The 12520-nt window shown below is 41.2% G+C and overlaps 1 protein-coding gene across 3 annotated transcripts in view; it reads left to right on the forward strand.

Moving 5' to 3' along the window:
* Positions 1–41: 41 nt before the first annotated feature.
* GPATCH2L (G patch domain containing 2-like) overlaps positions 42–12520 on the forward strand; it is a 60833-nt gene continuing 48354 nt past the window's right edge. For 2 of the 3 annotated variants that reach the window (XR_825637.1, XM_010844370.1), the window contains exon 1: positions 42–2179. Coding sequence is in view for 2 of the 3 variants with exons in the window: in XM_010844370.1 (XP_010842672.1) it covers positions 1518–2179 (662 nt within the window). In the remaining variant the exon portion in view is untranslated. The remainder of the gene's footprint in view (positions 2180–12520) is intronic. The other variant, XM_010844372.1, reaches the window with a different exon arrangement.

Consider the following 12520-nt stretch of genomic DNA (forward strand, 5'->3'; position numbering starts at 1 on the left):
GAGGGTAGGAGTTCCAGGGTTCTTCTGTCACCTGCTGTTCCAATTTTTGCAGTCTTTGAAAGGCTTGCATTCAACTGCACAGGCAAGGCATTCAGCTTCTAGTTGTTCCGTGTTAAAGTTTGTACAGTTTTGCCCGAGTTTTTAAAGCAGTAGTTAAGCATAGAGATGAGGGAAGTAGATTTAGATTCACCTATTTGGTTTCTAGGGACAGTTGTCTCCCCAAACCCCAGTCATGGCATTTTAAATAGCTTATTGCTTAAGTGAGTGTGGCTTTTGACACTTTGAGAAGTTTTGTTTGGTTGGTAGTTTTGGAACAAGGTGTCAACTATTGCTCCTCCTGACTTTGAGTTGGTTGGCATGGAGATCGCATGAAAATAGGTTTTTAGAAAGTCCTTTGCAAAATATAAACTGGGTGAACGGAAATATGGTCTGAGAGTGGCACCATAGAGTTTTAAGCTCTAATTATGGTCTTGAAATAGGTTGAACTTAAGAGCTAGGGAAAAAGTGCTAGTTTAACATGTATTTAATTAGGTGTACAAAGTATATTACACATTTCCCTTTTAAAAAAGGCATTTTGAAAATTGTTCCTCCTGCTCTCTGCCTCTGGAAGGTTTGCCTCTGAAGTGATCCCTGAAGTATGATGGTTTGACAATAATGAGTTGAAAAATAGGAAATTTTGGAAAGCTGTTACCTAGAAATCTTAGAGACTCCACATATTGTCATTTCAGCCTCAGTTATATCCTGTTTCTGTGTGATTGTCTGGCACCGAAGCACAGAATTTGGATGCTCACTTTATTTTCTGAAGGAGAGTGAAGAAGAACTTAAAAGTTGCTAATTATTCACAAGTTTATGACGTACTCTTTAAAGCTCTTTGCTTCATAGCCTCTGGGTGGTAGCTGGAACCAGAGTGGGTGCAAACTGTCCTTTTTTTTCCCGGGCACAGCACAAACCTGCGTCACTACAAATTCCCGGATCACCAGAGCTGCAGGCAGCCCTCTGTAAGGGCGTCGCTAGGTTGTTTTTCTGTTCCTGCCAGAACACTTCTTCTTAGTGACCCAAGACTGTAGAACAGTCTTTTTCATCTATGGTTTTGAAGTTGAGTGTTTTTCTGCTCCTGTCTAAAGAGACATTCTCTAAACCTTTTAGATCTCATCATCAGGTAATTTTGTTGAGCAAGTTTAATTGGGAAAAGGGAGCGATAACTCCCCTGAGTGTGCTTATTTTTACTAATAACCCATTTGTCATCTGGTGAGTATTTTGAGTTTTTGTGCTCAAGAACATGATGGCTATAGGCATTTGACAAGGGCCAGACACCTATTTTTAGTGACTTAACAGTGCATGGATGATAGGAATAGAATCTTAAGTGTAGCCAGGTGAACGCAGGTGAATTTTCTGTAGATGGAGTGGACTCTGCAGTGCCACGATCTATTTAAAAAATTATCCTAAAGCAACAGATCCTATTCAGTCTTTCTCTTGTTTTCTTTTCTTCTGAACCTCCTTTAGGTGGATGTGGCCTCATGGATGAGCTGGTTCATGACTTAGCCTCAGCCTTGGAGCAGACATCTGAGCAGAATAAGCTTGGTGAGCTCTGGGAGGAGATGGCCCTGAGCCCGCGGCAGCAGAGGCGGCAGCTTCGCAAACGGAGAGGCCGGAAGCGCCGTTCAGACTTCACTCACCTGGCAGAGCATGCCTGCTGCTACAGTGAGGCCTCTGAGTCCAGTCTGGATGAGGCTCTCAAGGACTGTCGAGAAGTGGCCCCGGTCACCAATTTCAGTGACTCTGATGACACAATGGTAGTCAAACGGCACCCAGCTCTCAACGCCATTGTTAAGAGTAAGCAGCATTCTTGGCATGAATCTGACTCCTTTACTGAAAATGCACCCTGTCGACCGCTCAGGCGCCGGCGTAAGGTGAAGCGAGTGACGTCAGAGGTGGCCGCCAGCCTTCAGCAGAAGCTCAAGGTGTCAGATTGGAGCTACGAGAGAGGCTGCAGGTTCAAGTCGGCCAAGAAGCAGCGTCTGTCCCGCTGGAAGGAGAATACTCCCTGGACCTCATCAGGTCACGGGTTGTGTGAATCAGCAGAAAACAGGACTTTCCTAAGCAAAACGGGAAGGAAAGAAAGGATGGAGTGTGAAGCAGATGAACAAAAACAGGGCTCTGATGAGAACATGTCAGAATGGTGAGATGTCCCATTCTATTTCCATTCTACTCCCATTCTATTCTATTTTGATCTTACTAAGTCAAAAGATTTTCCTGGTTAATTTTACAAATTAAGCACAAATCCACAGTCTTGATGATTTCAACTTTCTTTCAAACCAGCCTCTGATACACTGACTTTGTAGCTTTCTTTTAACCAGTCAGGTTGTGTTTATCTCTGGCTTAATGATCCTGTCACCCTATATCAAGAAGGCTATATTTATAGCAACACATTTGTTTTCTGAAAGTCATTTAAAATGTGTACCTCAAATGCATAACCGAGAGTTTTATTTTAAAAACATTTTGCTGCTCTTTATGCCACACAGTTCATACATACATAACTATTCTTTAGAACCAGGGCCTCAGCAGAGATTTGTGTGCGTGTGTGTGTGTGTGTGTGTGTGTGTGTGTGTGTGCACATGCGTGCGTGGGAGAGAAAATGCTGGTGCCAGGCATATGGAATTTGTAAATGTTCTTGGTAAGCTGCCTTTACCCATTAAGAATCCTGGCTTGAGATAGTAATATTTCTGGGCTCTATTTGTGTTTTCTACTTCTTTCAGTTTAACTGTATTGAGTTTATTTTATTGGCTGACATTCAAGTTGTCAGAATACATGGTAGACTTTGAAAATAACAGTACTGAATCCCATTAGTCTTACACCAGATGTCATTGAGCCAGCAAAATTTGTTTCTGATGGGTGCATGCTTAAAATGTCAGTGTAGTTTTGGGTGACTTTAAAATTTTTTACATCTCAAATAGATAGTCCTAGAAACATCAATACTCCCCAGCTTGATGCTTTAATATTGTTATGAATATTAATGTGTGGTGTCTGTTTCTCCATGCTGATGCTGTTGGTGTTTTGGGTGAGGCAGCTCTTTGTGAAGAGGGGTGTCCCATGTTTGGCATCCTACACAGTTCCCACCACCCTTCATAGTATCAAAACAAATGCCTTCATGGGTGCTCCCTCGTAGGGTTGAGTACTCCCAGCTGAGGACCACTGTATTATTGTTATTATTGTGGTTTAGTTGCTAAGTTGTGTCCTACTCTTGTGATCCCATGGACTGTAGTCCGCCAGGCTGCTCTGTCCATGGGATTCTCCAGGCGAGAATACTGGAGTGGGTTGCCATTTCCTTCTCCAGAGGATCTTCCCAACCCAGGAATCGAACCCGGGTCTCCTGCATTGCAGGCAGATTCTTTACCAACTGAGCTATGAGGGAATCCCTTAACAGTGTTAGCATTTATTAAGCACTAACTGTGTGCCAGGCCCTGTACTATTGTGCAGAACGTATATTCTTTTTGAATGTTCACAACTCCCCTCTCTGGTAGGGGCCACTGTTTGTATTTTATAGACGAGGAAATATAGCTTATGGGTGTGGAGATAATTTGCCCAAGGTCATCTAGTAGCAAAACTGGGAATCAAACCTAGTTCCATAGCTCATAGGTAACCACTGCGTTTGATTGCTCTTTGAGCTTGCTTTTCCCATGGCACTTTTCTGTCTCAGCTTAACTTTTACAACTAATAGAACAGATGATCTTTCTTAGGGTTTTGCTTCTTCTGAGATTTGTCTGAAAAACAAAAGCGTAAATCTTAGGAACTTCAAGGTGAGACTTTGTCAGGAATAGGAAAAGCTGTTCAGGTCTGTATGCCTGTACCTTTCATGGGTGGTTTTTAATCTAGCTTTAAAATTTTTTCTTACTAACTTTATGTTTGCCAGGCTGTGCAACTAGGTGGGACTTCCCAGGTGGCTCAGTGGTAAAGAACACCCCTGCCACTGCAGGAGATGCAGGAGACACGGGTTTGATCCCTGGGTCGGGAGGATCCCCTGAAGAAGGGAATGGCAACCTGCTCCAGTACTCTTGCTAGAAAATCCCATGGACAGAGGAACCTGGTAGGCTATAGTCCTTGGGGTTGCAGAGGGTCAGACTTGGCAGGCTTATAATTTGGCTTTCCTGATTTTCCTCTGCTGTATATTCTAGGGCCTTTTAACCCAATTTAAATGTATGATTTTGGATTATAAACCCTTTTGTTTTTCCTCTCATCATGCTATATTTAATCAGACAAGAAATGCTTAACTTGTATCCTTTCATAATGGTGAAACCCTCAATTGAGGTGTTCAAGTTTGTTTCAATATCAAGCTTACATACCAAATAATAATCATCTTCCTATTAAGAATGACAATTTAAAAAAAAACAACTGCTTTTTGGAATGATATTTTTGGGTATATGTATTTCTTCCCCAGAATTTCTTGTTAAACTGTGACTTAATTGTATGTGTGTGTGACTGTTAACTCTGTCTTCTCTAAGATCACAGCCCAAGTATGGTTGCAGATACAGAGCCTGTAACTTAGCAGTGAGGCACTTGAATCTTTCCAGGTCCTTCTTACCCCAGATACATCTGTCATACATTATAGTCAGATTGTGATAATACATATCTAGTTATATGAAAGCTTGGATAAATTGAAGTAGGCAGCGGTTCTTAGGAAATTCTTCTCTTTTCAAATTGAGGAGACCTGTTCCCACATTGGGGCTGTCTTCCTGGCCCATAACTTCAGAGTTCTTTCAAAGAACAAGAGTTTTTTGGTGGACACCAAAATCCTTGTAGCTAAGGGAATATTGGGTGGAGAAGTAGCAGACATAGAATGAGAAAAATTCTTCAGAGTGTATTTAGGAGTCTTCAGCTCACCTCGACTGATGCTGATTCATCTTAGTTACAAGCACATGTGCTTTGTATTTTTTCCCCCTAAATATACTCTATGAGGAAGGAGGGTGATTCTTTTTTTGGGGGGGGGGCAATGCCGTGTGACATGTGGGATCTTAGTTCCTTGAACAGGATCCTGTGTCCCCTGCAGTAAAAGTGCAGAGTCTTAACTACTGAACCACCAGGAAAGTCTCATGGTGATTCTTAGTTATTCCTTGACTGCACGTTATGTTTTGCCTGTCAATAGTAAATTGGAACCAAAATCTCTACCTTAGATTATTAAATATACCCTATAAACAGGACTAACATTAGCATATGTTTTAAGTAGGCAGTAGTTCATGATTTAGATGTTATACTGTCTTGATGAGTTGATTCTGTCAAAATTTTTCAACCTTTTTTCTGCGTTAAAAGAAATCCTCTTAAGAATTCTCTTGGTTATTACTCTTTCATAAATCTGCTTGGATGTGCCACTTTGCATACAGATCAAAGTGTAGAACTTGATATTAGTGTTTTTGAGGGTTGGCAGAATATATGATCCAGTTTGTAAAATTATTAGGATGAAGTTGATCATTAAGCTGTACTTTGCTTAGTAAATAGTTCTTTTAAAAAGCATATATTAGATGTTTTCAGTTTGAAAATCTATGTCTCAATCAGAGAACTTTATTTCTACTTTCCTTAAAATTTATTCTGCTTACAAACATAGAGTAGTTTTAAATTTAACCTATAATTCTTTTTGCTTTTCTGTTTCTGTTCTTCCTTCAATTCTGTACCAACCAATCCCTCAAGAGTTCTGAGGGACTGAAAGTGGTTATGATGTAAAAAGCTCAATTATTATTTTAATATTTTTCTATCCATGTGTGTTCCATTCTAGAATAGATCAACTCTTTTGTAAAATTACTTTCTACTGATCTTTATTCAAATTGTCTGTACAGTGACTATTAATTAGGTGAGTCATAGTCCAATTTTGCTTTATTCTTCACTAACATCATTCATTTGTTCCCCTTGAATATAATTTAGCTTCTTGTCTTTCGTAAGTGAATTGGTTTGGTGGTGGCCTGAAGTTGCAGTCAGGAGCCTTCCTAAGGTGATGTATTAGAAGCCAATCTCACAGGAAAGAAAATATTCTCTTCTCTTGGAAGCCAAATGACAGAGATAGAGTGCTAAACCTCCCCCCTCCTTCTCTAGCCCAAGCTGACCTTCTGCGGCCCCTTGGTGCCTCTTGTTTTCTTATTTTTATAGAAAATCAATATCCCTTCTGACACAAATAATAGCTCAGAAGCAAGAATAAGTGGTGGAAAGCTGAGATCTCTGTCCATCACCTCTCACTTTAACTCTCCCAAACTCTTTTTAATTATGAGCATGCTTTGCTCCAGGTGTTTGCAACAGTGAAATTGCTAAATGAGGACCATTTTAACCAAAGATGGGTGATCAATAACACTCTATAGCAGTAGCTTGTTGGATCAATAGCATTCATTATTTCATGGTTAAGGTAAGTAGCCTCCTTTGCAAGTGGAGGTCATTAATCAGGGGTTTACTGGAGCTGTGGAAAAAACTGTATGTGGTAGGTTGAGGATGTTCTGTTTTCCATTCTGTAAATAGGGATGCTGACCAAGAGGGTATTTACCATTGTTGCGGTTATACCGTCACATTTGAGGGTATTGCATAGCTGGCACAGTGTGCTTATATAGATTTATTCAAAGCTCTGCTGCTATATGCTAAGGAATAATTGGAAAAAAAACAACTTGGGAGGTGGATTTAATGTTACATTATTGTATTTGAAGATCTGTCTCTTAAATGTTTTGATTATTCTGTGACTCTAGAGGAAGGAACTAGAATCCATAGATACAAAGTGCAGAGTGTGAAGTGTTGCCTCAGTATAAAATACAGCATTCTGAAAATTAAATCTCCATAAAAATTGAGTTGTTTTACCAGGTAGATCACTTCAAGCCTGGGCTTGATGACCTCTTACTGAATTGTAGAGTTGGAGAGGCTGAACTGAATGATCTGTAAGGTCCCTTGTAACACTGAGATTCTGTAATTGTTTTGTCACAGTCTCCTTCACATCATTATAACTTCACATCTTAAAAAGCATCTGATAAGTAACCTCAGCCACCCCCTAAAATATTTACGAAGATGAGAAACATTGCAAAGTCACATTGCCAGAGACCAGGACTTAAAGCTGACTTATTGCCAAGATTTTGTCAAACTGCAAGGCTGATAGACCTGCTCTGGAGAGTGCAGTGGGAAGCCCGCAGCCATGCTGAGCCCGCCCTGACTGTCGGTAGTGAGGCCCTGCATTCTCTCCCTATAGTCTGCCCTTGGTTCAGAAAGGCAGGGTTCAGTTCAGCCAGGAAGTTGGGCAGCTGTAGTTTTAGCTCGAGTGTTGTTGCACCATTAACTTCCCAGTCAGTATTCTTGATTTTCTGTCTGGAGGTTGTAACTCCCAGAATGTACTCGGATAGGGAATTGTAGTGTTTTCTGTGTGTATATATGTTTGGGAGTAGGAGGCAGTCATAGCATATTGAGTCCTGGGAAATAAGAGTCTCCAAGAGTAGTTTACTGTTGGCGTAGACAGAGAAGGAAAAAGCACTCGTAGTAGCAGTGCGTTCTGGAGACTGTAGTATTTATATACCTTCATTTATTGCAGACTCCTGGAATGGGGTCAGAATCAGGCAGTGAGGATCAGAAGAAGATCCCATCTCAATCTCCCGCGTAGCTGTATGAGATAAAAATCTATGGGTGAATTAGGCCAGGGGCTCTATCTTCCTGGCTTGTTGTAGATGTGAAAAGAGTGTGTTACCGGTATCCAAGGGAGTAGAGAATGGGACCAGGAGTAATTTAGCTACCCCTTCTGTTGGCAGATACCAAAATGTAGGTAAACTAATTCTCAGCAAGGGGCTTTTGAGCAGGTTCTGCAGAATAAAAAGAAGGGCACACCCTCCTGAGTGTTCAGAGGAAGAACACATCTTTGAAAATGACAGCTAGTGAAAACCGGAAGAACATTTTAGAAAATCTTCATAAGGATGCAAGGAAGTCTAATCACTTTGAAACAGGAGCAGAAAGTCATAAGGACAGAAAGATAGCTGTTTGACAACCCAGAAGTGTGGGAGGAAAGAGTGTAGGGAGATTTGAAATGTAATGTTACAATGAAGGACAATTCATTCTGCAGAAAATTGAGTTGATGATGTGGAAAACTTTGGAAGCCCTCCCAAAATGCACAGAGGAGATAAAAATGAGAGAGAAGGTGATAGATCTGGAGCATAGGAATGGAGGCCTAGTCTGCAGGTATGTGATTACTCCCAAGGAAGAAACCAAACCATTGGGATAGAAGAATGATTTAAAAAATCTAACTGAAGAGAGAACATGTTCCTGGGTTGAACAATTAAGCGTATAGATTAAAAGGGAAAGCTAATGAAAAGAGACCTCTAGTCATATCCTAGCAACATTTTTGCATTTTGCTTTGGTGGTGGGAGTGGAACAGTTGCAAAGAAAATCTTCAAAGGGATGAAAATAAGGTTGGTGTCCATCCCTAGAGTACTCTACGCCAGGGGCTAATAGACTTGCCTGTAGAATTTTGAGGGGGAAAGGTTGCTCCCCTCCTCCTCTCCCCTCCCTACCCTGAATTTTATGTATAGCTAAGATAGTGGGAAGACACCAGAAAGACATTCTCAGGTATTCCAAGTCTCAAAATACATGCTCTTTAAAAACTTACTCTGAAAAGGCATCTCGTCTCGCTGAGGATGAATCTGTTAACTAAGCCTTAAAAGGAGGGGGTGGACTTCTCTAAGTCACTGCCATAGCTCAGTAGCAAAATCCTGACAGAAATCATTATCTCCACGAAGTATACCTGATTGCAGTGGCCATGTTAATTGACCTGTGAAACTGGAGAGGTTGCTGCCTTCTTTCTTGGTGCCATCTGAAGAAACTGAAAAAATAACCTCCTTCATTACACATTCTCATAACTAACTGTGGGAATAATTTTGCAGTTGGTGGGAGATACTTCTCTGAAAAACCCGTCCTTCAGTCATGAGTGCTTCCATAATCAGAACTCTGATTACATATGATTACAAATACACCACTTCAAGGGAGAGAAATCCAGGGAAGGTGTTTCAGGTGATAGGTCTAGGGGTGACCTTTCTGTTTTTGTAAATTCTAAGACAATTAAAAAATTTTTTAAATGTATTTTTTATTATTTAATAAAAATTAAAATGAAGCCCCTTATTTTTTAGCATGATACTGTAAGCCATTAACTCCATCCTGCTTATTTCTTTTAAAGTTAGTTGTAAAAGATACATCTTACTTAAGCTACTTGGTTAATAATTTAAATGGGTGAGAAACCGAGGTGGTAAAGTTGCTGATACAACTTTTGAGTATAACTGATAGCACTAATTCTGTACCTCCTTACTGTAATGGTGACAGGTATAAAGAACTCTTATTCAGGTCTAAATTTACAGTTTTCTGTGGTCAGGAATATGATAGAATTAGTAAGCTCTCAGGTCAGAGGCTTCCCTGGTGGGTCAGACGGTAAAGAATCTGTCTGCAGGTCAGGAGACCTGGGTTTGATCCCTGGGTTGGGAAGATCCCGTGGAGGAGGGCATGTCAATCCACTCCAGTGGTCTTGCCTGGAGAATCCCCGTGGACAGAGGAACCTGGAGGGCTACAGTCCATGGGGTCACAACTGAGTGACTAAATAGCACAGGTCAGAGAACAAGCTCTTAGTTGTGGGAATTCAGAGATTTGACTTCTCGAAGTTAGAAGCTTCTCATTAGGGCTAGAAAGCAAGGAGAATTCATAAAGATGCTGTGTTTATTGCTACAGAAAAAGTTGCCCTAGAACTTAGTAGCTTTATAAAACATCAGCTTCAAGTGCAGTTTCTGAAGTCAGGAATCTAGGAGCAGCTTAGCTGTGTGATTCTGGTTCAGAGTCTCTTCTGCAGTTTCACTGTTGGTAAGGGCTCTCGTCGTCTCAAGGGTCAGCTGGGGCTGAGGAATCCACTTCCATGCTCACTCACAGGGCTGTTGGTAGATCTCATTTCCTAATAGTCTGCTGGATTGAGAGTCTCAATTCCTTTTCTTGGGCCCCTCTTACAGGGCTGTTAGCATCCTTGAGAAATGGTCGTTGGCCTCCCATAGAGCAGATGGTCTGACAGAGAAGGAGGAGAGAGAGAGAGCAGGAGAGAGGGAGAGAGCAGGCTCTCCCTTAAGTACCCAAATCTCAGACATGAGTTTTGCCTGTGCTGTTGGTTACACAGGCCAACCAGGGTGTGAAATACCAGAAGGCTGGCATCATCGGGAGTCATGCGGGAGTCTGGTTACCACAGGTGGCTACTGGTCTTCTGAAAATTTTCGTTACTTAGCATGAAGCTAAATTCAGGAATAATATTCTCAGAGTAATTATTTCCCCAGAACTTACTAAGAGAATGTTTTTACTTTGATTTCAAAGAAAGGACATTCAGGAACTATAAAGGCAAGCAAGATGTAGATTCCTGAGAATACATTGTTATATTTTCAGTATACTGAAAATGGTTGTTTATGTTTTAAATTTTAAGATGTAGCAAAAGGGAGAGAGGATCTTTTCTGAATTGAGTTTGTAATTCATTTTCATGCTATTCAGCATGTATGATGCATTTTTAGCTTATAAGCTGTAGTCATCAAAAGATAGGTAGAATTTCAGCTGTATCTGAATGTTCTAAGTAGCAAAAAGCAAAGAGTAAACTCTTTCCCTAGTTCAGTCAGTCTGTTTGCATTTTCAGGTAAATGAAAATGAGAAGTGCTGAAATTCATAATTACGTTCTGAATAAACCTGAATTGACTTTTAGTAAATGAGATGACTCTACATCACCTGTGTTTTAGTGGCCATTCAGTGAGTGGGCTGTGGAGATACACTGCTACTGCTAAGTTGCTTCAGTCGTGTCCGACTCTGTGCAACCCCAGAGACAGCACCCCACGAGGTTCCCCCGTCCCTGGGATTCTCCAGGCAAGAACACTGGAGTGGGTTGCCATTTCCTTCTCCAATGCATGAAAGTGAAAAGTGAAGGTGAAGTCGCTCAGTGGTGTCCGAATCCTAGCAACCCCATGGACTGCAGCCTACCAGGCTCCTCCGTCCATGGGATTTGCCAGGCAAGAGTACTGGAGTGGAGATACACTAGCCTGGTTCTAATGCTTGTTGTGCAGTGTGGGATGAGTTGCTCAATCTTTCCAAGCCACATTCCTTCATCTGTACTATGAGGTTGACATAGTTATCCCATAGACTTTTAGGGTAAAAGAAATGAAATAATGAATATAAAGCACTTAGTACTTTGTTGGTTCTATAGTAGAACACAGTAAATGATGTTATTGGTATTAATAAGTAATAGTAACCTTTTTTATAATTAGATTTGTTTATTTTTAGTTGAAGGATAATCGCTTTACTATATTGTGTTGGTTTCTGCCAAACATCAACATGAATCAGCCATAGGTATCTATGTCCCCTCCCTCTTGAACCTCCCTTCTATGTCCCTCCCCAGCCCACCCCTCTAGGTTGTTACAGAGCCCCAGTTTGAGTTCCCTGAGTCATACAGAATAGTAGCTTTCTGTATTAATAGTTTTCCTAATAATTCAAGTGCCAAACCTCTTCTTGGGATACTTGTCTAATATCTGCTGAGAGCAGTGTCTCCCTCTCTTGGGTGAAACCCAGTGTGGGGAAAATGCTAGGTTTCATAGGTCACATATTAATTTTCCATTCAAAGTGAAAATAGATTTGAGTCCTACAGAATTTTTAGATTGAGGTATAATTGAGAGTCCCATTGAATTTAGATGACTATTTTAATAAGAATACCAGTGAGGAAATTACTACTACTATTAGCCTCTAAAATAATATTATTGGGAAACATACAAAAATTATCACCCTAGAAGTAGCCTTTGAGTCTTTCATCCTTTGCCTTTGTATAATAGCTCTAGACTCCACAGATACATCCTAGACTCCATACATGATAACGTACGTGATACATCCTCGTAGCACACCCTCAGAACAGTCCATCCACATTTTAACGTGCATGGAAATAGGATTAGAGAGGTGCAGTGACATGACACAAAAGCCATACAAGGAGAGGCAACAGAGCTGATTTGAATGAGTTCATTTCATTTGCGCAACATTTACTGAGTGCCTGTTGTGTGCCAGGTGCTGTATTAGGCGTTGGGGACATTGAGGTAAGCGAGGTATTTCCTTCTTTCCCAGCCTGGATCTTTCTTGTCCATGGCTGTAGGATATTCTTTCTGTCTGGGCTAAGCTGGGAAGGTGACCTGTACAACTTGTGAGGAGTTCATTTCTTCAGACCAGTTAGCCTGAAGGTCCAGCTACCTGCTCATTGTGGGATCTGCTAGACCTCAGACTGAGGCCCTCACCCAGTCCTGGCAACAGAATGACATTGTTTCTTCTATAAGATGTTGACCTCTGCCCCTCCTCCAAAGTGGTTTCCCTCCTAAACTGTGATGTCCCATCCCCTTCATCCCTCCACTTTATTCATCTCTCTAGATGTGGGTTCTCACCTCTGATGCTGCCGACAGTCCTAAGCCAGATGACCCTCTGTTGTGAGGGCTGTCTTGTGCGTTGTAGGATGTTAGTGGCATCCTGGCCTCTGCTTGCTAAA

This window comes from Bison bison, unplaced genomic scaffold, assembly GCF_000754665.1.
Source record: "Bison bison bison isolate TAMUID 2011002044 unplaced genomic scaffold, Bison_UMD1.0 scf7180017864201, whole genome shotgun sequence".
In the NCBI taxonomy this organism is placed as follows: domain Eukaryota; kingdom Metazoa; phylum Chordata; class Mammalia; order Artiodactyla; family Bovidae; genus Bison; species Bison bison.